Source organism: Ixodes scapularis, unplaced genomic scaffold (assembly GCF_016920785.2).
Source record: "Ixodes scapularis isolate PalLabHiFi unplaced genomic scaffold, ASM1692078v2 PGA_scaffold6__148_contigs__length_123643588, whole genome shotgun sequence".
NCBI lineage: Eukaryota > Metazoa > Arthropoda > Arachnida > Ixodida > Ixodidae > Ixodes > Ixodes scapularis.
In genome coordinates this window covers 115,776,604-115,801,602 of record NW_024609881.1, presented here as the reverse complement: position 1 = coordinate 115,801,602, position 24,999 = coordinate 115,776,604, and the positions used below count along the sequence as shown (strand labels likewise).

General features: G+C 45.4%; 1 protein-coding gene across 1 annotated transcript; it reads left to right on the top strand.

Annotated features, from left to right (window-relative positions):
* The first annotated feature begins 941 nt into the window (after positions 1–941).
* Positions 942–23,726, top strand: LOC8040826 (peroxidasin homolog). Its single transcript, XM_040211746.2, has 13 exons — positions 942–1,021; positions 2,794–3,052; positions 9,500–9,620; positions 10,424–10,653; positions 14,638–14,982; positions 15,522–15,623; positions 15,725–15,838; positions 17,191–17,318; positions 18,194–18,446; positions 19,145–19,472; positions 21,395–21,564; positions 22,618–22,726; positions 23,629–23,726. The coding sequence occupies exons 1-13, from the start codon at positions 1,010–1,012 to the stop codon at positions 23,687–23,689; spliced, it is 2,232 nt and encodes a 743-aa protein (XP_040067680.2). The 5' UTR covers positions 942–1,009; the 3' UTR covers positions 23,690–23,726.
* The last annotated feature ends 1,273 nt before the right edge of the window (positions 23,727–24,999 follow it).

The window sequence follows — 24,999 nt, the reverse complement described above, 5'->3', positions numbered from 1 at the left end:
AGTACTCACAGCTTGGCAATTAATGCCAGGCTGAATGCCCTCAGTGTGCAGTCTGAAATTTCTCCCTAAAACAAGACAAAACTACGCATTGTCTTTCTTCTTTTCACAACAACCTAAAGCCATATTCTATGGTGAGCTCGGAACCTCAAGGTGTCGCCACTCCTCCCTATGGACACGCTTGGACTGGTAGAACAAATATTAGCTGAAGAATAGACCCTTTTCAAGAGCGTCAGATTTGAGCCACCGTGGACATGCAGAGCCACAAAAATAGGTAGTGGCAAATTCACACAAAGGCTGTGTTGGGGGAGCAAGAAAACGGTGGTGTCTAAAAGGTCAATACCCTGCCATGCGACCACAGTGACGAAGTTAACGAAGTCAAGCAAACAAAATGAAAGGAAACGAAAAGTGAAGGTTAGTTATGGCTGCGTCCATAGGCAGCTCACGAAAAACGTTTTTATGTCTAAGAGCGTTTAACTGACAGCACACATTTTCTGGTTCCGCGCAAGCGACGTCTTGGGTTTATTCGTTTAATGGCTAGGAGTGACGAAGAACCGGTGGGAGTTTGGCCACATTGTGTAAAACAAAAATAAATAAAAAAACTACAGAAGACGATGTTAGCCGTCCGAAGCAGACGATGCTTCTTCCCACACAGGCAAGGCGTGTGCGTAGGTCTTTCCTTAGGCGGTCTATAAAATCGCCCAACCATGAATCTACACGCAAAAAGAAAAAAAAAAAAGTCCAAGGCGCTATCTTCCCTTTCCAGCACGCACTTAAAAAACAGGAACAGCACAGACAAGAGACTTCATCAGATAATACAAAATGAAAGATGCAGCCAGTGTAAAAGACAAAAGAGAATAAATAAAGAACGAGAAGGCGGAAAAGGGAAGGGGCGTCGTAAGAAAACAAAAAAAAAAAACATAAGCACCTTACCACGTTCGGTCAGTTGTTTTTGCGTGGAGGCCGTGGCTACGACGTATGCTCTTTGCTGTGGACAAACTATGAGACGAAGATGTGGTTCAAGGTACGTTCCAACGTCGTTAACTTCTCTTTGGCCTTCGAGAATTTGAAAGGATGCGCCATATTACTCTTCCGAACGGGCTGCATTGCAATCCTACGACGTCTTTCACGGTGGTTGAACTCGGCGTGGCGTTTTTTAAGAGAGAGAAGAAAAACAAAACACTAAAACTGGTCGTACGGGGTTTAAATTGCAAAAACGCGTGGGTTTCGCCAGTGCCTCAGTAATTGTTTCGTTGTAGATGACGCTTCTGGGTTTTAATCCTAGTTTCTAACAACGTTAATTTCGCGAAACTGCGGATAGGCTAATTTCGTTTCCGCTCTTCAGCAGACGACGCACGCCGCGCCAACGCGTGTGTCGTCTGCTGTCGGATTAAACGTGCGTTATTTTCTTAAGATTTTTTTTTTCCGCGTAAATAGTGTGTTTATGCCAGCGAATGTGTCACTAAATGTTGTAAAATTACATGTTTCGTGGAAGGATCCTATCCTCCATCTGAGACAGCAGCACGTGGTGGGCAACGTTGATGTTACGTCTGAAACATATTTATGATTAATTTAGTTTTTAATGCGTGTTTTACGTAGTAAACTGGCTAACAAAAAAAAAGTAAACCTTTAATCCTTGTATGGCATTTAGACTTCAACACTATTTCATAATATTGTGATATTGATTGATTCATTTGTTTACATACAAACGGCAGTGAGAAGGAAATATTCCATTTTATTACCTTAAAGACCCCCTTTTAGGGGTATTACATAAGGGGTGGGGTTACAAAAATAATCGAACATAGGTGCTAGTCTTCAGGATGAGAGATGATTGGTAACATTTTCGAAGAAGATTGATGGGCAGGTGATGGCAGCGATGTGGTGGGGAAGGCCGTTCGAGTCTGGAACTGCTCGGGGGAAGAATGACGCGGAAAAATAACGAAAAAAATGACTAATTTGTCACTTATTTCATGGAGGCGCAAAATCGTGAAGCGTGTTAATGGCGTTCTTAAACAGTTTAACAATGAATACAATAGAAGCAGGAAGGTGGTTCCATTCCAAAGAAGTTTTAGAGACAAATGAATATAGGGTCGGACTACATTTAAATATTCTAAGCTTAAATGGTAAAACAAAATGGCTAGGTGGCGTAAGCTACCGCCCGATCCAAAGGGCTCAGCCGTATTCATCCATCCATCCATAGATGAATATGCCTATATAAATAATATTATTACGTAATGCGCGATGTAGAACATACATATTTAAAATTAAAATACAGTGGCAGTTAAACAAAGGAAAAATGTTATATGGTGCCAACAATGCAAAAATCACAAGGGGATAGCGATCTGGAGCATTTTAGAGTGAATCGGACGTGGTGTGAACCTTAAGTCGTACCTGATGATTTAAAATAAAAAAAGTGTACCTATTACAGCGGAGCTGTTAAGGGCTAGTTTCCCCAGGATCGTGTCCGTCCGCACAGAAATGTCGACAAAATACTCTGGTTGCCGCCGTCGCTCATAGATGGCGGTAGCTGTCCATCGCGTTGCGCTGGCCGGTTGTCTGCTTGCCACCGTCGCTCATAGATGGCGGCAACCTTTCCACCCTGGCTTGCCGACTTGCGGACGGCCATTACTTCATTCCCACCATAGAACAGCTTCGCTGGTCTTCCTTCTTCACCAGAGTGCAGAAAGGCTGAAAGTTTTATAAAAAAAAAAAAAGTGCGAAATTGTCATACCCGATATGTTGTATATAAGTTAATGTCAACTGTTTCCGCATGATAGTGAAAGAAATATATATCAGTTTTATTTCAGACGACTCGTACTCGCCTCACTATGCGTTGCGGTCACGCCGTCGTCCGTTCTGTGGAACGTGGAGATACCCCGCCCACCTCCCAAATCTGTCTTCGGATTTGACTCCTCCTCCGGCTTTCGGTCAGAACACTGCAACAAGGTTGCCTCCAGAAACCAAATCTTCGCCAAACTGACGGGCAACATTTCCCTCCTGATTTCTGCGACTCAACAAGGCGTCCGAGAAAGCTCCAAGTTCCTGCAGAAATATGGTAAGCCCCCCCCCCTCCCCCCCCCCCCCCCTTTTTTTTTTCTCGTCTTTCCTCAGTTTGCTTTTATCTATACGCCGCTAAAATAGACACAGGATGTTTACAGAGAACGCTGCTGGAATTCTGTTGAAGGAAAGCGTTCCGTATTTTTGATTTACGGATAAAAGCAAGGGCATATATTTGTCCGTTCGTGGTAACCTAGCTCTGTACCGCTTGGCCCAATTAAAATATTGAGCCCTTGACTACAATAGGGAATTCTAGAAAACCATTAGCTGTGTGTGTGTGTGGGGGGGGGGGGGGGGGGGGGGTTACAGCTAATAGAAGGGGAAAAAGCGGTCGCGGCATCACCAGGACGCGCGCTTAAAAGAATGCTTCAAAGGATCCGGTAGTGCGGTACGCGGAACATGGTAACGGTTTGCTAAACGTCCCTCCTAATACCATTAGCCATGAAAAAAAAAAAGTCTACAGTAACCGTGTTATTCAAGATATATTTCCCGCACAAGCTGACCCTTATCCGAGATAAATAGAAAAGTATGCAGAATTGTTGTTTTAAGTTTCTACGAAAGAATATACCGTAAACGTGGTATCAGATTTATATATATATATATATATATATATATATATATATATTATGAAATGGCATAAGACAGAGGGTGGATTCATACCCGATCGATATTGCGCTCTGTACATTATTGTTAGACAGTTGTGGTTTCAGAGCCGACTCTACAGGTGAGCGGCATAACACTTTGTGACACAAAGCGTCATAAAAAAAGGGGGAGGGGGTGCAGGACCGCGCTTTTTTTTAAGCTTTTTTTTTTTTATTTACTTGAAGATGGCGCTCGACAAAAACTTATACGCTGCATCGCCGTTCGTTTTTGGAATGCTGTTCTTGCCAGTAGGCTTCCCAACAGTCCCGGATTTTGTGGGACTGTCCCTATAGTTTTCATACAGAGTCCCGAGTCCCGACTCGTCCTAATCTAAATAAGCTACGCTTCAGAGTAACGGCACTTGGCCATATTGTGTCTTAAAATCATAGTTGCCAGTCATCTGAAGCTTTATCTGAAATCACAGGAAACGTTTTTCCGCCCTCCACAAATGATTAAACAGTTCGCTACAGAGAGAATCAATATTACATCGTTTTCCTAACACCGCATCTAATGCTGAGGAAGTCGCACCTTTGAATCATGACGATCGCCAGTTGCGCCTGCTCTGCACAAGCACCAAAATGGCGGCGCCCACAACAATGTCGAGGAACAAAGTGCCGATACTCTAAGAGCAGCTCATTTAGTGACTCTAGTAGGGACAGCGCTATGTCCCGGACTGGTGAAATTAGGGCCCAGTCAAATACTTTATGTGACTCGCGCGCGCCATACACGAACTTGGAACGACAGTCAACAAGCGAGAGAGAGAGAGAGAGAGAGCGACGTCGGCGAGGCGGTGAACTGAAGCAGAGATAAATTATAATAACGACGGCTAGCGCTGGCTTGCTTTCTGCGGCGAGCTTTAGCCATTAGCCGCCTTAGCATGCTAGGTATGGCAACACTGTAGTATGGCGATCCCATGGCGATGCTCGGTACTTCCGTGCCTTGCACTGGCGCTCACAAGGCCGTAGCCTCTCGACAGACAGTTTTTTTTATCATGTTATTATCGTCATCAATTTGTGACAACCCAACGCAACTTTGTGACAACGTTTATACTCAGAAAGAAGCTATCTTTGGACCACTGCTCTCATGTTTATTAACACCGTGATGTCGTACATAGTAGATAGGGACGTATAAAAAAAGGGGGGGGGGGGAGGGGGGCAGTGGATAATACACGTCAGAACAGTATAAAGTGACGAAGCATAGAACGTTTTAACGAACGGTGGTGAGAAGAATGAACGGAAACAGCGATTCTGTAACAGGAATTTGTACAACATGAAAGAAAGCAAAAGAAGTATACAGCGAGAAAGTGTTCCAAAATGCGTTCTCTGCGCGGAGCGAAAGGAGGGTCTCTCGAAGTTGTTGCAGCTGCCGTCGGCGGACCAGAGATGCAGAGCCTTGCGGGGGCAGACGCTGTCGGGCCTGTCATTGCAACGCATTGGCAGCACTCAATGGGAAACGTAGGGAACGCGTGATGTCGACCAGTGGCGTACCAACTTGTTTTTCAGGGGGGGGGGGGGGGGGGGCAAACCAGAACCCCCCCTCCCCACCCCAAGGCCGGGGGGGGGGGGGGGGGAGGTGCCCTTGGTATCCCTTGGGCGCCGGCGGACAGTGTTTGCCCTGCCCAGTGGCGGCTGTTTCAGGGGGGTGGGGGGGGGGGGGGGGGGCAAGCGTTCCCCTTGAAGTTGAACCCCCCAATTGGTACGCCCATGATGTCGACGCAGCCGGACGCGTTCGGAGGGAACAAAAGCATATGGGTGCGTTTGGAGGGCAAACGAACGTACGGTACGAGGTGCACAACCGCCAACGGTTTATTATTAAAATTACAGAAAAAATAATGAATTCCTCGCATTAGTTTATCTCCTACAATGCATACGAGGGCTGCAGTTAGTCATAACTTAAACGTACCATTAGAGAGTCTCAAGGAACCATTTTTGCACGTCCGATACGGTACGCGATGGGCTCTCCGGTACCAACCGCGCATTTGCGAGTGTACTCTGGTAGCGCATGCGCAGTTCGTACCGGAGGGCCCATTAAAGTACTTACGGTCAAGGACTCGTTGATTCAGTGGTACATTATTTTGGAGTGCAATTCCGACGAAATTGAGGCAAAACTCTAACCTTTCGGCAACAATAAAAACAAATTATTCCCAACTGTAAATGTCACCCCGTGACGTAATCTAGCCATTTTCTCCGCTACAATTTTTACGTGTTGTAAAACCTATTTTGTGATTAGACCCGACACTGCAACCAATGTAGAGCCGAGAAACGGAAGGAGAGGAGGAGACGAGAGGTGACGTAAGAACGCCGAGCTCTGATTGGAGGGATTAGGGGGTAGACCCAAAGCTGTCTTTGTCCCATGCACATGCAGTCGTCGAACGCGTTAAAATGCGAGTATCAAACTCCGGCGTCCCGCGTTCTAACGCGTTCCACGAGTGCAGTGGAGACAAGGACAGCTAGCTTTACGTCTACCTAAAACCCCTCGATGTGTTTGCGTTTGTCTTGCGAGTAGCTTTAAACGCGCCAATGCTCGAGGCCCGTTTCTATAGCGGCCCTTGGAAGCGAATGGCGGCGATGCACCCGCTTCGTAGCACGTGTCTGTCTCGCACGTTTCCAGAACAATCGTTGGCGGTACTTGTAAGCGTGCATTGCACCGAGGGCCTTTAGGTCTATATACCTAAAGCAACTGGATCAAGGGAAAGTACCAAGCTCCCCGTATATGGTTGCTGTTTTGGCTCATGAAATGAGCAATTTATCCTTGAGCCGATCTCACCAAGCTTCCCACGCATGCGTGACACCGCCATAACTGTAGTCCACAGGAGGCAGACGCCAGTTCACGAGACAGCTCATGCCTCCTCGCGCTCTGCTCAGGCAGAACTCCAGCGGGGTTGTCGCGCGTGCAGAAAAGACTACAACTCCCACGATGCATGGCGGCAGCGGTGGCGGACTCAAACTAGCTGGTGAGATCGGTCTATTCACTGTTGATGGGTAGCTTCATAGAGACGTAGATTTCGCTATCCTGGCGAAACGAACGTACATCTTCGTACCACCACCCCATGCTGTGTCGGTGCTTGGAGGCACTGGAAAATAATTTTGCTGTTTTGAAATACTCAAGAAGAACAATATATTTGCAAGAGATTCGTGGAGAGGGGCATGATTGACAAGTGGATTCCATACACAATGCCAAAGACGCTTATATTGGCGAGGAACGTTTCCAGTACGATGACGCTCCATGGTGATCTTGGTGCGTCCGGATTAAAACGACCCCCTCGAAGCTTCGGAGATTTGAAGGGCCCAAAAGGCGATTGCCATATATACTTCGTTCAGTCTTGGGCAGTAACTAGTTACAAGTAACGCGTTACCGGTAACTAGCTACTTTTTACGGTAACTTTTGCCTGTAACGCGTTACTCTTTAATACTGGTAACTTGTAACTGTAGCACTGTTACTTTTTATTGGGTAACTGTAACTGTTTAGGCCGTTACAGTTACTTTTTTTTACTATATAAATTAAAACCTACTGCAGTGGACATAGAGAAATTGCCATCTCGAAGTATTTTTCTCCATACTCCTCGCGGACAAAAAGAAAATGTTTATATATAAGAAGAAGAAGCGTGGCCACAAATTGAACAAACAAAAAAATTGCCTGGTTTGGCCCACGACCGAGAATGGACGAGGGACGAGTCAGCACGAAACCGGGAGATAAAAGAAGCGGCGCCCGCGGTGGTAGGGGCTGCCGAACAACGTCTGTTTCACCGACTTTGGCTCACTCTTCTCTCGTGGGGACCATCTGGGGGTGTCGGTGGTCGTGCGATGTCTCCGGGTATTCCGCCCGTGCTGTCGTTTTTACACCCAGCCGTTTGCCGCTTCCTCATCCCTATTAGTTTTCAAGGAAGCCGTCCCCGTATTGTGCAGAAAGCCGGCGCTTGTTTAACTTGTTCATTCCCTTCGGAGCCGCTCGAGTGAACACGGTTTCCACAGTTGGCGTTTCGGACATAGATGCCGCGGTGGTCGCTGTAAACTCGTAAAGTACTAGAAGCCTTTCCCCCTTTATTCTTTGGAAGCTGTTTGACCTGCTATGTTTAGGCCTGCTTCCGAGTATATCCCATAAGGTAATTAATTATGTGACCATCTCTTTCCTCATTCGTTTCGGAGGGAAAAATAAACCAAAGCGTTCACTGACGCGGGCTGATGATCACTTTGAAAAAACAATTGATTCTAAGTTATAACAATTATTGCAAATAAATTATGCTTATCAGAATGCTGAAACGGCGAATGACGCAACAAATAAACACCCTTCGGGTTTAAATTTTTCTTATTTCTCAGTTTACCTTTCCTCTCACTATAGTGTAACAAATAAAATAACATTGCTTTGTTTTGTGACTACTTCTGTCCAATTCTTGTACTGTAACGAGAAAGTAACGGCGCTACTCTTTTTGCAGTAACTGTAACTGTAACACGTTACTTTTTTGAAACCGGTAACTGTAACTGTAACAGAGCTACTCTTTCCCCCTAGGTAACTGTAACTGTAACACTGTTACTTTTAACTGGTAACGTGCCCATGACTGACTTCGTTTCACCTTATGTGCGAGCGAAGGCAAAGCTGGAAGCGCGAGCACGAAAACTCGGTGCGTTCAGGCTTTGCTCGAGCGCGCGAGCTTGGGAGAAACGCAAAAAACGCTGGTCTCGGGCTTCTAGCTTTGACTTCGCTCGCAGACGAAGTGAAACGAAGTATGCACGTTTGCAAGTCCGGCTTCAGGGCGCTGCCATCTTGCCTGTCTGGGGTGCGCTTGGACCAGTCATAATCCGATTACGAAGCCTTGCTAAGGCGTCGTAATCGGATTATGGCCGCTCCCAAGAGCGCACCCCACTGAGGAAGATGGCGGCGCCCTGAGACCGGACTTGCAAACGTGTATAGCAACGTGGTTTTTGGTTTTGTTCTAGGCATGACACCACTGTTGTAAATAAAATTTTCTAACCAGACGGATAAGCCAATCGCCTTGCGAGGTTTTGGGTCTCCTGTACGTTAGTATTTGTTTGTGTTTGGCTAGCAGGCAGGGAACGCAATGGCGCTACTTTTCCAGGGTCCAGGGACTTTAGGTCTATACTCACTAATCACTGAGACCAGAGCTCGGCGTTTTGACTTCCCGCTCTCTCTCGTTTCCTCCTCGATCTCTCAGTTTCTCGGCGCATTGGCGCCGTGCGCGACCAAATGCGTCGCCGTGGTCGGCGTTCCAGGTTTGGCCAAACGCTCACTATGATGTGTTGGGTATAGGGGCTATTCACAGGAGGCCATATTTGTGGGTGCTGTTCAGAGCGCATGCTCAGAACGAGCTCACATTAATAGGTTGCTAAGACCGCCAATCTTGATGGTGTGGAATGCATGTTGCAAAAGAACTGCGGAAGCTCGCCATCAGCACGCGCTCAGCATTCGCACACACAGCTATGGCCGCCAGTGAATACTCCCTATAATTTCATCAATGGAAATGAGAACCATGTCAGACTGTCAACTTCGACGGTGTTGGTTGAAAAGGGTGCGATTACTACTAAACCTTCACCGTACGTTTTATTCACACACCGCATGGGTTGTCGACGGCCATCAATCATTCAGGCCGTGAGTCAGATGAGTCAAAACCGTTTTTGTGCCTTTGAATCTTTTTCGAAAAATGAATCAGCCTGAGTCTGAAAAAGCAGACGCATTTGCACGTCGAGTATCACTATACGCACACGCACAGGCATACACAATGTAATGAACTGCAATACGAGGATTTCTGGTACTTACTGCCATTTTTTTTTTTTCCTTTTCCCTGCAGGTTTTCAAGACTCCAAGTACGAAAACATTACCTGGCCCCGCCTGAGGCGCAGACCCAACGCTCGCGTTTTCGAAACCGTCGCCTACGCGTCGCAGTTTGCGACCGAGTACATCGCACGAAGGTACGCGTGCTCTGACAATCGGTTTTAGGCCTACGCGTGCAATGAGGGCAAGCACACGTCCAAATACAGTCGCCGCAAGTGACGGCATTAGGGAGTCGTAGTAGATCGTTTTCAAGGGCCCGCTACCGCTACGAGCGCGCGCTTCAGAGCATGCATCGAAGTGGCAGCGCGAGCTCCCGCTACGATTAGCGCGGCCTGAAAACACGATCTACTAAAACTCTCTATTGTCGCTCAACAGTCAATACGCTCGCGCCATTAGCCGATAAGAGCGCCGAAGGGCGAATCGCTAAGCAAGAATCGTGAACAATAATAAGCGAGAATTGACCACCGGAGCAACTTTCTCGAAATGGGAAATACAGTGATCTCATTCGCTCGAGTTCTTATCGAACGCACACGGAGCGCTATAGATGGGTGGTAACCAAAAAGAGACATATAACTGCAGGAGCAGAGCATCTAATTGGTTCTTAACGTGCCACCGACTGTAAGGAAGAATGGGTATATAGGGGGTTTCGTCGAATCATTCGAGCCTTATCACAAGACTGTGCATTTTAAAGGAGCTCTCGGCGAATTGAGTCTTCTTTGGGATCATTTGAGTCAATTTAGAGGTCATCTAAATGCAGATTCGAACAGTTCAATCGGGCGTATGCTCGTGTCTGACTCGTGCCGTAAAAGATAAAGTCAGACAAAGGCGCACAATCTGTGCGTGAAAGATTACGAAATCAATGGCGTTGCTCGCGCACTCCGCGTCGGCTACTCGTTGACTTATGGTTTGTTCTAAAATGTTCTCTTTCTCCGACGCCCAGGCTCCGACTGCAAGCGGTGGAGGTCGGTCTAGGCGTGTCCTGCGTGGACGTCAAGGACACTGCCCTCGGCCGGATCTGTCCTCCCGACCTGGCCCGGTCCGACCACGTCTGCCCCCGCAGAGCTCTGCATCTCAGGTCCGCCGATGGCAACTGCAACAACTTCGAGAGGCCCTCCTCCGGGACCGCGTTCTCTTCGTTTGTGAGGCTTTTACCTGCAAGGTATGCAGATGGTACGTCTGTCGCCATCTTGTTCGTCTTCTCTCATCGGCAGTACTTTCCCACGTTGAGTCATTGCATTTCATGTGCATGCTGTGATTCCTGGTATGTTCACGTTCTCGATATATCATGGTGTATCCACATGGTGGGTCTCGTTAGGATAATGCTATACATAAATCTGAGTTTGAGACCTTGTCTTCCTGTCGCTTTTTTCTTTCTCTTTAACGATTGATATTTTTATGTTTTTGCCCAAGTCTCGGCTAATTCATTAGTATTTCCCCCGCTCGTCATTCAAGTTGCAAATTTCGCTACACAAACCCGAGTTTCAACAATGCACAAGAGTATTGAACATTTTTTAGGTTCATTGCGAAGATATAATGAAGGTCGTACTACCCTTGAATTTTCCCTTGAGAGCGCTGGAGATGTTTTATGAAATCCAGAATATGACCATTTTGACTGTTTTGAGCGCATTTTGAGGCAATTTTGAAATTAAAATTAATTAGACGACAAAATTGACAAAACGAATGGTAGTACGTACTAGAGACATCTCCTGACGCAAACATGCAGATACCAAGATGTCTTGGTATTTGCGTATTTGTGTAAATAATGTTGACAAGGCATTTTCGCAAGATTTATTTTCAATGGGTCCAACAGGATGGCGGCATCAGAGCACCAAATACCAAAGAGCATCTGCTCTTCCTGTTTTCACGAGCTTGCACGTACGACGACTCGCGGCACGAGTCCTTTGCTCGGTGTTGGGAAGTACTTTAAGTACATTGTACTTAAAGTACTACTTCAAGTAGGTTTAGGAAACTTGTACTTTACTTGAAGTACATTCTCCGAGTATGTATTTGTACTTTACTTAAAGTATTTTTTTTTTCTGGTACTTTCTGAGGAAAGTACAATTCCCGACTTCAAAGTACATTCCTCAAATTTGAATTTGTTAAATTTGTATCACGAAATAATGCTTTGTCAACTCTGAAGAAATACTGAGAGGGATATTCCACTATCACCAGAAACGTGAGCAGACGACGCATCGCTCCGTTTGTTCTGGGGGCGGCTTTCCTGTAGCTTTTTGAACTCTCGCTACTTCTCGGTCGGTCAGCGCAAGCAAGGAGAGCAAAATTATTCATAATGTAGCACCTGAGACTGTAGTACGGAAAAATTAAATTTTCAAGTCGAAGTAGAAGACAACAGTGGAGAACGTCACAATGTTTTGAGACATTCTCTTTTGTCTTTTCTTTCTATTTGAAGGTTCCTTAATTTCTTTCACACCCCACTCTCTGGTGTCACATTATGATTAATTATCACAAGCTCGCTTGCACACTCACTATTTTTTTTTTTCATTAATGAGAGGACACTCTTCTATGAGGATTGCTTGCGGAAGCTACGGGGCTGACGTCATGCTCTAGTACATTTAAAGAGATGCTGAACCGAAATCTGGATTACCCAATACACGCGGCAAAAGCGTGCAGCGGGATACTACAAACACCAAAACATCACTCATACAGCGATATCTCGAACGGATGACCGTATTTTTTCAAAAAAAGAGGCGCATTTGGCAGGAATGTTGACGTCATGTTTCTCCGAGGAAGAGAGGGAACGGCCTCGCGTCTTCTCCGCCTCGCGGCCTTGAGGGAGCGAAGCGAAGAGAGGAGGAAACTAGATATCTTGACGTCACGCGCCTCGTCGGCCTGGTTCAATCTTTATTTCTTTTTCCAAAAATACGGCCGTCCATTTGAGATATCGCCTTACGAGTAGTGTTGTAGGGATTGTAGCGTCCCGCCTACATTTCCAGCATTGTTTTTTTTTTTTTAATCCAAATTTCGGTTCACCATCTCTTTAACCCCCTTGGGTGCAACAATCCAGTGCAAGGAGCGCCAAATTCAGAAAACGGACTTCTGAATTCAGCTCCGTTCCAGAAAATAACTGCTTAGTGGCCACTTGTATTCGCCGCTGTTTTTTTGAAAATATAGGTCATGCACCCCTGATTTCTCCTGGGCAATGCATACCAGTTAAAAAATCACTGCATATAGGAATGAAAGGGCATAATGAAAGATTGTGGTAAAATACTTGTACTTTACTTTGAAAGTACATTGTATTTAGAGTTATTTACTTCAAGTACATTGCGGCCGATGTACTTAATACTTTACTTAAATACATCACGTCTCATTTACTTTGTACTTTACTTGAAGTACCTTTTAGATGTACTTTACCCAACACTGCCTTTGCTTGACATCGCCGAGATCAGTTTTCGCGTTTTACCGGAGAATGGTCTGTGTAAGATTTCTGTCTGCTGTACCACAAAAAAAAAAAAAAGGACCAATAAGAGGCTACGCATGTGTGATGTAGTGATGCCATGGCAATGTTCTGCGTCTCGCTGACGAGCGGCGAGCTTTTACTTTCACTTTAAAAATGATCGCGGCCGATGCCACGACCCACGTAGTGTGCCACGTAACCGCGCGCGCTACGCGAGTCCATAGCAGACTTTTGCCTATCTTAAATACTCTACTAAAGATACTGTATCTCAAATACTTTTGGTAGTGTTTCCGCATCTTGCAAATACAATTCGTCTATTTGCTGCTCTATTTTAATGGCATGTCTCACTATCTTGTACTCACTGAGTACAAGATAGTGAGACATGTAATTAATATAGAATTAGCCAATATACTAGACGAAATGTATTTGCAAGATATCTCAAGCAGTGTTGCGGAGTGGCCACTCCGGAATTGGGATGGTTCCGGAATCATTCCGCATTTTTGCGAACCCGGAATGGAATGGGAATGGAATGGGGCGGCATAGGCTGGGAGGAATGGAATGGGAATGAATCGAATTATATGGTTTTTTTTTTTTTTTTTTGCCTCGAACGAATTGGGAATGCAATGGGCTCGGTTCTTATGCGAGCTCTGTCGAATATCATCTAGGGCAGGAATCTCCAAACATTTTGGCTAAGGGGTCGAATTAGGAACCTGTCACAGTCTCAAGGGCCGGGGAAAAGATAGTATCTATAAATAAGTGGGAACTAAATAAAATAACTAAATTAACTGGATGAATACATATGCTTTAATTTGAAATTCAATATTTAGCTAAATTTGACATTACACAACCATTGTGACCAAGAAAACTCATCAGGCATAAATCAAAGCGCTTGGGAACTTAGCACATTCGCGCAGCGAAAAAAAAAGTAATTAGAATATGATAAAACCAACGTTGCCAATTTGCAATACTTGTGACAGGGGACACTAAGCACAATGCACGGGAGAACGCACATGACTTTTAACAGAGATCTAAAGACATGGATAGTTAGATAGTGCTTATTTGACCCTGGAGGGTCGCAGCATCATAGAAGGGCCATTGGCCAGTACCTGAGGCCTGTGGTGACGCAAAGCAGGAGACTAAGAGTGTTGACGCAAATGATGACAGTGCTCAATGAATAGTGCGGCGAGAAGACCCGCGTTACGGTGCTGTTTATCTCGTTCTTTTTGGTATCTTCGTTTGCGCATTTGGAGCGCGTCGCGGGCCGGCGTTTCGAGATCCCTTATCCTGCAGGGTCTACGGGCTGATGGCACGATTCGCTAGCCCATGGTATATGGCTCTTGAAACAGCATCATTGCACTGGCTGGAGGTGACTGACGCCTTGATTGTCTCACTGGCGTATAACCCTTCGAGGATAAGGGTGAATCCCCCTTCATATGAGAAATAAGTGATCACATTCCTTGTCATCAGTCGCCCAGTGACCAGAAAAACGAAATCTGAAAATGACACTGTGCACAATGCATAATTGCAGTTTGGTTTTATCAAAATAGACTTGTTATCATCCATTCTTCTTCGTCTTTAATCATCGCTTCTTTCTTTTTGCATCTTTTCAGTGTGTTCCTAGCCTCTAATTTTTCTGACGTCCACCTTCATGTTTGCTACCTGTTGTTTATAACTAAATCTATTACTTATTTACTGTCTCAACGCTGTGGCAATCGGGAAAAAGCAGTCATTCCGCGCAGGAATATCCCGAGTGAGGACGTCGACGGAGGGATCGCCGCTTCCCAGCCCCCGCCTTATCAGCCAGTCCCTGACCCTCGACCTGAACGATCCTCATCCACGAGCCACACTGATGCTGATGCAATGGGGTCAGTTCCTGGACCACGACCTGTCCTTGGCTACCCTGTCGGTATCGCAGAGCGGTTTCCCTCCCAAGTGCTGCCGTCCCTTGATGTCCTTCGAGGACGTCCATCCTGCCTGTCTAGCCATCGGGGTGTCCTGGAGGGACAAGTTCTACAAGAAGTTCGACACCACGTGTATGGAGTTCAGCCGATCGGCGCCGGCCGCCAAGCCAGGATGCAGGTTGGGTAGGCTGGATGAGGGATATCACCCACTGAAGCTATTTTGTGATGCGCCCCGTGCTGTAACGATGCCGTCCCGTTCCTTGATTCGCACAACTTGCCTGTGAAAGTTGAAGAGTAGATAATTTAACTGAGTTGCCCGGTTCATTTAATTCAAATAACCTTAAGATACACTTTAACAGTTTTTTACAATGCGAATTGGGTATTTTCGTCGCACAGACATATAATTTCGTTGCTTTTATTTATTTTTTTTTAGGGTGGGTCTGAAAGAGAGTTAGTACAGAAGATTAAAAAGCCCGACGAGGGCACTGCAATTAGACAACATTGTAAAATGTATAAAGGCTAGTGTAAAATAGAAGAGAGGCATTGTATACTTTGATTGCTCTTCCAATGAATCATACTGCAGAGGTATCTTGCTGGGACAGTTTTCATGTGCGCGCAGTGCAATAAATTACGCATAGAAAAAATGGGAAAAGAGTATCCCGAATGTTTCTAAAAATGTTGTTGCCCGAGCAAGGTGACGAAATAACATCATCGCATTGCAGGTCCACGGGATCACATTAATCAGATAACGTCCTTCATCGACGCGTCAACTGTGTACGGTTCGACGCCAGAGGAAACACAAATGCTTCGATCTTTTCAGAAGGGTATGTTCTGTATGATTGTTTATATTTTGCAGATTAAAAATAAAAAATTGTGGTTCGAACGTTTTTTTTTTTTTTTTGTTTTTTCTTCTTCTTTTTAACAGGAATGTTGCGCAGTTCTGAAGTAAAAGGCTTCAAGCCATTGTTGCCTCCCGGGACCGACGCTGAGATCCTCGAATGTCAAGAAAGAGGACGGAACTCCAAGTGCTTCTTGGCCGGTAACTGTTTACTAAACACAAATCTAACTTTCACAATTAGATGGGGTTTAGCAAGGACTGCCCGCCTACGAAATATTGCTTTTTTTTATTGTTTTGGGTGAGCACTAGCAGTCGCGTCTGCATATGTCACGCGAAGTGAAAACTTGGAGGACGCTTAAGCTTCGCCTTTAAGAGTGGAACGCGATAGTGAAACGTAACTCCCGCTCGTTCCTAAGCCGTGCAAACGTATACTGTACCTTGCGTGACCTATGTGTCTGACTCGCAACCGAAGGATCGCGGGTTCGATTCCCTCCTAAAATGAAATCATTTAAAAAATGCGGCGACCTTTAATTCGCATTACACATGTAATGTTTTCTAACCACATTCATTCCACGCGTGACGTCACGTTTCACGTGAACGTTGTTTGAAATTCTCGCGCGAAGTCATGTGGCTGTGACGTCATGAACCTATCTACCAATCAGGATTTTCGCGGCACGCTACCGACACTGGATTTTCTGCGACACGAACTCCTTAACGCTATCGCGGTAAAGTGCCACTGATGTTATTATCCCTAGAACAAAAATTCGACTTTATACAGAAAATTGCTCTTTTACAAGTCCAGAAGAATTAAAATCCTTTCCTCACCAAGAAAAACGCCTTCGCGTCTGCTTTGCCACAGGGCATGCGCCGTGTTAATCACTGCGATCGATCATCCACTGAATGCGCTGGCATTGCTTTTGATATATGAATTCAATTACATATATGATCAGTGGGCCTATTAGGCATATCGCTTGCGTCCATATGGGCCTTTGCAAAGTACAGGGTACCCCCTAAAAAAATGTACAGGGTTTGTTTCACCGCAAATATAAACCACCCAACGCCGAACTCTCATTTTCCGCCGATGCCGAAGTTTCAAAACTAACTAATATCTTCTTCAAAAGTTATAAGTGATTTTCTCAAATTTTTGATGGGAAAATGGCGGCCAACGGAGGCTCGTGCTACATTTGGGCAGAGAATGGGCGATCGGCAAAGCATAGTTTGTTTGTGTTTTTTTTTTTTGTTTTTTTTTTTGCGGAAAAAACAAAAACAAAAAATAACGCTGCAATATATATACATATGTACTTTTTTTTCTTCTGTGTTATACGTTTAGCTTATGTTGGGAGAATTCCCAGTAGAAAGCTGGTGCACTGGTATCTAGAAATTTGGCTCAGAGTAGTGCTGTCTTTTTCCAATTTTAGTTGTTTTTTTTTAATGCTCAGTCTTCAGGGACATATAGCTCTGATGGCCTCCCAGAATCTGATGACGAGTTCATACATAAAACAAATCAGCTCTGCTCGTTTGTAGCGTAAGAGTGTGATGTGTATGATTGACAGGCGATTCGAGGGTGAACGAACAGCCTGGTCTGACAGCTCTGCACACCATCTGGATGCGTGAGCACAACAGAATCGCCTCCAAGTTGGCCTCATTAAATCCTTCCTGGGATGACGAGAAACTTTTCCAGGTTTGTGGTTCCTCTCGTTCCCGATAATTATTTGAACAATGATGCTAGCCACCGAATTCGGCACAGACACTTAAGACTGCTCCCGTGGAGGAGTGCGAAAGAATTCATACACGCAGCGCGCCACGTCTTCCGTGATGATGCATCTGCGTTGCTGTGCTTTTCTTTGTGTTTTACTTCTGAAACACGTGCTTGATGACTTCGATTTAGGTGCCGTTTCGCTCAGCCAATCGGAATTTAAGTACCGTTACACTCACCCAATGGGAAGTTTAGGTGCCGTTTTTAGCGGTTACAGACAACGCCGGCTTCGCTCCATGGGACTCTTAACGCTCTCGTATTAAAATATAGTTCCCTCTAGATCTATGAATAAGGTACACCTAGCGTATCGACGGACACCGCCATTTTTGTGCTTAACGCAGAGAGGGCGCCACTGGCGACCTCTACGATTGGAAAATGAAAGTTCCGTAGCTTTGAACTGTTTTAACATTTTTGGAGGACAAAAAACCGCTTCCTGTGGTTTCAGATCAAGCGTCTGTTAACTGGCAACAATGGATTTTAGCAACGAGATGGCCGAAGGGTCCTTACTCTGAAGCACATGGCTTAGCAAGAAAAGAGGAAGTTTAGCACATTATTCATGCGACGCGCGAAGTACAATTCTTACAGGATTTTGTTGCCGAAGTAAGAAACGATGGTTTTTGCGTTTGAAAACGTGAACGTCTTGATAAAAGAACATGAAGCTAATCTAAGATGCACCTACATGTATCTCAATTCAATGCTTGAAGGGCGAAATAAATAACGTACCACAAAAAGCCGTTTTTTTTGTTGTTTTTTTCAATACAAGTATAGTTTTTGTTAATGCTGACATTCCGCGTTCGCAGGAAAGCCGTAGAATCGTCGGAGCCGAGGTTCAGCACATCAGCTTTGGCGAGTTTCTGCCCGCGGTCCTCGGGGAGTCCGTGGCGCAGATCTTCGGCCTCAAGCTGGCCTCGTCCGGCTACTACCGAGGCTACGACCCCGCGGAGAGTTCGGACATCTCGAACGTATTTGCGGCGGCTGCGTTCCGGTTCGGCCACAGCATGGTCCCGCGGTCCTTCCACCGGTACGACAAGAACCACAGGCTTTTGCTTAACGGTATGCAATGGTTCGGTTTGAACGCCGCGATATGTCACTTGAGAGGGAGAACCACATGGAGTTCACGTATACAACCCCCTTGTAGTTGCAGGTTCATGGCAATATTCCAGAATTGTTAAATGCCAAAACACGATCCATGCATGGGGACGGCCTGTTAATCCTGTAGCACCGACTCCCTGAAGTAAAAGACCAAACTTTCATTCCAAGAGGAATATTTTTATATAACAATTCCTGCGTTTAATTAACCTCCAGAACAGACCAAAAAAAAGTGTTGTTCAATTTCAAAACTTGATACAAGTTGGACATTCGTGTTAGGGGCTAACACTTGGCAAATTCAGTGGAGCTGCACAAATATTTCAGATCGTAATATGTCTTGTTTCATGTGTTTTTGTGTGGAGGAAGGGAGAATGATACAGCCATCTTGCCCTTCCCTCCACCCAGTCGAAGGTGTTTAATTGTACCGCAATGAAACCTTTATTTTTCAACTACTTTTGTTTCACTAGCGCGCGGTCATTAAAGACTTAAAAGGATTGGATTATTGAAGAGGAGCAGTCAGCGGTCCGGTGACGTGGAGACAAAGGCGACTAGCTTTAGGTCCACCCACTGGTTATTCGAACCAGAGCTTGCCTATCTCTTCTCCTCCTCTTCCTCAGTTCCTTGGCACATAGGGCCTTTTTTCTCTTTGATGTGCTTTTCAGACACGCCGCTCCACTCGGAGTTCTTCAACCCGACGGAACTCTTCAAGCCCGGCGGCGTCGACCGGCTGGTCCTAGGGCTCGTGAACCAGGCAGCCCAAAGCGTGGACGAGCACATGACCTCGGAAGTGACCAACAGGCTCTTCCAGCCTCAGGGTCGGGATTTCGGACTCGATCTCATGGCCCTCAACGTCCAGAGGGCCAGGGACCACGGCATCCCGGAGTACCTGGCCTGGAGGAGGTACTGCGGACTGCAGGAGGTCCGGTCCTTCGAAGAACTCGCCCAGTTCACGGGTCCCGGTACAGCGGAGATGCTGAAGCAAATTTATTTGTGAGTCGATTATAATTTTTTAATACAATCCTTCCCCAAAAGTGTTACATAGAAATCTCTGAAATGACTGGGGGGGCGAACCCCCCCCCCCCCCCCCTTTCCTCCCTTTGTTTCTACGCCGCTGAGTGTCATTAGCATCTACAGGAGATTTTCTTATCTCCGCTGCGCAATATACATAAAAAAAAAAAAAAAAAAAAAAGATAGAAATTATGTTTGCTTGTTGAACTCTCCGGAATAAAAGAAAAAGGGCCAAGTTAACCCTGGCTTTCGTTGGCAAAGGGGGAAATTGCGTTAATTAGTTAGCTAATTCAACAAACCGTTTTGATTATCCTTTTAAATTTTTATTTTTGTCGACATAATTCGGTTCCGTGTTCGGGGGGTTGATTGCTCTTCAAATTTGGGGGGGGGGGGGGGGGGGGGGATGGAGAAGGGAGGAAGGAGGAGGAAGAAAATTTTTTTTTTAATCGGAAATGTTATAGCCAATTTCAGCTGAAAAAAAAATCTTTAGATAGTTTGCACTCGGTGTATAGTTCGGAGGAGCCAATTTTGGCTGAGGGCGAGAGATATACAGTGCCAGTATAACCTTGTTTTCATTGTTCCGTTGAAACAGAAAACGAAAGCCCGGAACCAATGACCTTCAACATTGAGGAAACAAAGTTTGTGTATAATCTGCACAGCGTCAAATATAAACCTTTAAAAAAAAAAAAAAAAACGGATTGTTTATAGTCCGCGCAGCACAAAATATTAACTTTCAGACATGTATATAGTCAACGTGCTCTGCACCTGATGTCATCTCGTCAGCTCTCCTGCCACCACCAGAGAAGAAGGGAAGGAGGAACTCCCCTCTCGACGGGACACCCTCTTGTCTGTCCCACGCGTAACCGGACGTCGCTATTCTCCATCTAGATGATTACAGAAGATTAACCCATCACTTAAAAATCGTACCATACAAAATCATCTTCCCCCTCTCTCTTTTCCGTGAAGGTGCGAAGTGGATGATGTGACATCAGTGCAAAGCATGTATATACACCGGAAAATATGGTACCTGAAAAAAGTCATCCCGGTGCCACGTACAGGAGGAGACGGAGCAACTTCAACGACAGTAAAAAAATTTTCTGAAAAAAAAAAAAAAAGTTATGCTGCACATTAGTCTTTTTTTTTTTTTTTGCGGGGAGAAGAAAAAACGGGGTGTTTTCGAGCGCGCTATTCGGACGTAAAAAATTCTCATAAGTATAGACCAATAAGTTGAGTGCAATGAAACTTTTCACAAAGGTGATTTTAGGTGATGCCTTTATTATACTCAAATTTTATTAGTGCAGGTTTCAAAACAAACTTGCAAACCTTAAAAAAAAATAATAATGCACACAAAGGAAAACGAAAAAAAAAAAAAAAAAAAAACGTCTGGCTGTTACTCACAGGTGGCATCACGTAAAGCAGAGGCTAAAATCAAGGGACGCGGATAGATTAAATTAGATTAAATTGACGCAGTCAAAATTCAGTGTTGAACTAAAAACACTACATGGCTAGGTGACGCAAGTTACCGCCCAATCCGAAGGAACCAGCCACCATCCATCCATTTACGGGAAAGCTTCTTTGATATCTTTTATATGAATACCTGAAAGCAGATCAACCAGATTCGAGAGTGTGGTATCATCTCAGTGTCGACCGAATGGTTTTCGAAAACAGATTTTTCCAGGCTTAACCTTTTTCCTCTATAGCTAAGCTCATCAAACTTCAGTATAATGAATGCACCACCTAAAGATATCTCTGTACAAAGTTCCAATGCAGTCCATTCATTGGTTTATATATACGAATGTATATTACGCATGCCTAGCGCTCGAGAACACAACGGAGCAGGAGTTATAACTGGTGTAAAATCTTTCGGTTTAAAAGAAAGCGGTTCGAACTCTATTGTTTCCTAGGTCCATCGACGACGTGGATCTCTTCCCAGCGGCACTCGCCGAGAAGCCAGTGCTGGGCGGCGTGGTTGGACCCACTTTCGCCTGCCTGATTGCCGAACAATTCGTACGTCTTCGAAACGGAGATCGCTTCTGGTACGAAAACGGTGGCTTGGCGTCCTCGTTCAGACCCGGTAAATTTCGTACCCTGGTTCCTTTGTTTTTTTGTTTTTTTCATTGCCTCCGATTTTTTTACGGCGAAGCTGTTAAAGGCCGACGTACACTTCGCGCTTTCCACTTTTGTCCGCCACCTTCTTTCCTATATCCTCTCCACATTTTACCTTGCCCCAACCTGGCTCTCGCTCGCAGCTTAGGAGAGGGGAGCGCTAAGAGGATTATCTTCCCTGCAGAAAACCGAGGTTGTACGTCGGCCTTTAAGGGCTTTTTTTCCACAGTTTCGTGTTCGTGGACAAATAAATCACGACACAACCCTCTGGACGGCTACCGCCATCTATGAGCGGCGGCGGAAACCAGACAATCAGCTTGCCGGTTGTCTGGTCGCCGCCGTCGCTCATAGATGGCGGAACATAGTACAGCTCTGCTGCTCTTCCTTCATCACCAAAATAAAAAAGCTTAACGTTTTTTTTTCTTTTTTTGAAAACGTACTCGGGACTGTTTAGCTATGATGTTTCAGGGAAGAGAGAGAGAGAAAAAATGTATAAAAGTTATGGAGAGATTGGTATGCAGTCTTAAAAACAGCGCTGGGAAATAGTGGAAAACTTCTCATATCCAAACGTACAACGACGCCACGTCCGATCAATGAAAGGCATACACACGACTGAATTGCGTGATATAGGATATTTGGAAACCCTAAGAAACATCTTCATCTACAGAAGAAAAAAAAAATAACGAGATTATGTTACCGGCGAAGTAACTTGGTGAACTTAATGCACGACGCACAAGCGAGACGTAAAAAGCAAGACGCGAAATCGTTACAACCGAGAGACCGCTCGCCAGAGGCGCCTCATTCCCATTGGCTGGTGTAAGCTACCATTTGACCATAGCGACAACCAATGGCGTTCTCGTCGGAAGTTGCGGTATGAGTTTCGGTTCCTAAACTATCGCACTGAGGTTTACCGACCCAAAAACATACTAGACGCAGGACTCTCTCGTCAGATAGATATATGACCAAGGTCCTGCGCCGAATAATAATTTCATATTTATTTTTCTTAAATAATTTTTTCCAGACCAACTTCGCGAACTTCGCAAGGTTTCACTGTCCCGTGTGCTCTGTGACAACTTGGACGATGTCGACACGCTCCAAGTCAGTGCGATGGAGCAGAGCGACCAAAGAAAGTCAGTATATCTTCGGAATACGATATATAACTCCGCATGCTGAGCGTCTGTTTTACACCACGATAGACCGCAGCTGCCGCTACGAGGCACCGCAGAGCCTCCGCTTGCGGAGCAGAGTATCGCCGTCACTCTCTCAAATAGATGACTCCAAGTATTGCGGAGAAGCGACCGTCGCTCTTGCAGGAGACACAGGCGCAACGAGGTGGCGGTTCATCACGCATGCGCGGCGACCGTTGGGTCGTCTGCTTGTCGGCGGCCACTTTGAAACAGCACTTGCGCTGTAAAAAGGATGCAATAGACTTATTGCTAAATTACCCAAGCATCAAGGAGAATGCAGGGAATGGTGTTCCACGCGCCAGATGCGCACGCCTTCCCCGTATAAAAGACTCTAAGTAAATAACCAAAATAAAGCGTTGACGAACGCGCGTGCAAGATGCCATTTGTTTCAGGCATTTGCTTTAGAAAAGTTAGTACTGCTGACGCTTGCACGTGCGGCGCGTGGAACACCATTCCCTGCATTCTCCTTCATACTTGGGTAATTTAGCAATAGGTCTATTCCAGGTGTCTATAGGGTACCGCACGATGTCCGTTTGGCAAACGCGAAGCGGAAAAATACCATGTCTTATATCCCACCCCAAAACCTGTGGCTCTGCAAGGTCGCTTCCCCGCAAGCGCGCCAGTCAAATTTGACGGATGTGACCTCTAGCTCTTCTCCTCCAATGAGAAGTTGGTGACGCGAGGAAAATTAAGGAAGGCGATACTATGGCTCTGTCATTTTACTCTGCCGGAGTCCAAGTCCGGAGCTCAGAGATTGTCAAGACGCGCACTTGGAGCATTCCGTGCCATCCATCGCAAGGTCAATTCGTGCGCACCACTGACATTTGCAACAACCTGTTTTTCAGAAATCGGCGACGGCCGTGCTCAAGGATTCCCGAAGTCGACCTCTCTTACTGGAAGTATTAATATATTTGAACCAATAAATTATTCTGACTCACGGGCAGGGCGTTGCTGGTTGTTGCCTTCTCTTTTTCCTGATGTTGACAGTTCACCCGAATTTGGGGTCGAGAGTAAAAGTTCTTAGATAGTCCGCACTCGGTGCATAATCCTCACCTGGTGCTTAGACGACACAAAAAATCTTCTCATTCACAAAATCCGTCACGTCTCCTCATAATAAACAATCGTAAAAAAAAAAAAAAAAAAAAAAAAAAAACTTCTATAGTTTGCACGCGATAGATAGTCCGCACAGCCTAAAATTTCAACTTTTAAACATGTATAGTGCGCCGACTATAGCCCGGAAAATACGGTATATTATTCGTATTACAGGATGACGCATTTTAAAGGGCCACTGGAAATTCAAAAACAAAAATGTTTTTTAAGCAGTTTGGTTGAGACACGCGTGTCAAAAAAATAAATTTACGCGAAAAAAAAAAAGAGCAATATTGACATTGCGAGACTCAGTTTAGTCCGTAGTCACCTCCTTTCCACCTGTTTTCTCTCGGCATTTCGGGCGCGTGGAGGAGCTTGGCCTTGGCCATCATCGATGAGGTGGAGAGAGTGTATGACCATCGCATTGAGGTGGAAAGAGTGTATGACCATGCCGTGACGTCATGGACTTTACGCGCAGAATTTAAAATGATCTCGCGCCGTCGAAATTGCTCTAAATTTTCTTTTCCCGTAAAATTTAATTTTCGACACGCGTGTCCCCACTAATTTTTTTTTTTAATTTACGTTGTTTTCCTAATGCCTTGAAAGAGTGTAGGTTGCTGTAAGTTAGGACGAAAGGATAAACATCTCCGTGCATATCTTCAGAGAGGCCCCTTCACACATTGTCAACCAAATAAGAGATACAAGACCGGTTTTTAAGCCTCTTGCGACGGCTCCGTAGCAGGTCATCCGGTCCTAAGCTGCTGCAGAGGCTTAAAAACCGGTCTTGGCCGGTCGGTCCTACCCGGTAGCAAGTGTGTGAACGGCCCTTTAGATTTATGAGAAATACATTCTTTACGGCGACACGATGTAGCGCCAGCGATTGGAGCCAGATTCAAAAGTTTCGAAACTTCGCTGTCTAATTCAAAAGATCTTCAAAAATATCCAATAAAAACCATTAAACCCCCCTCCCCCTCCCCCTGCACCCCCCCCCCCCCCCCCGAAAAAAAAAATTGTTTATAATTTTTGATTTAGGCAACAACAGGTCCTGAAGTTTTTTTAATATTATCCCAATTACTAACGCTGCACTCGGGCAGAGACGTACGGAACGTTAGGAGATGCGGAGATGC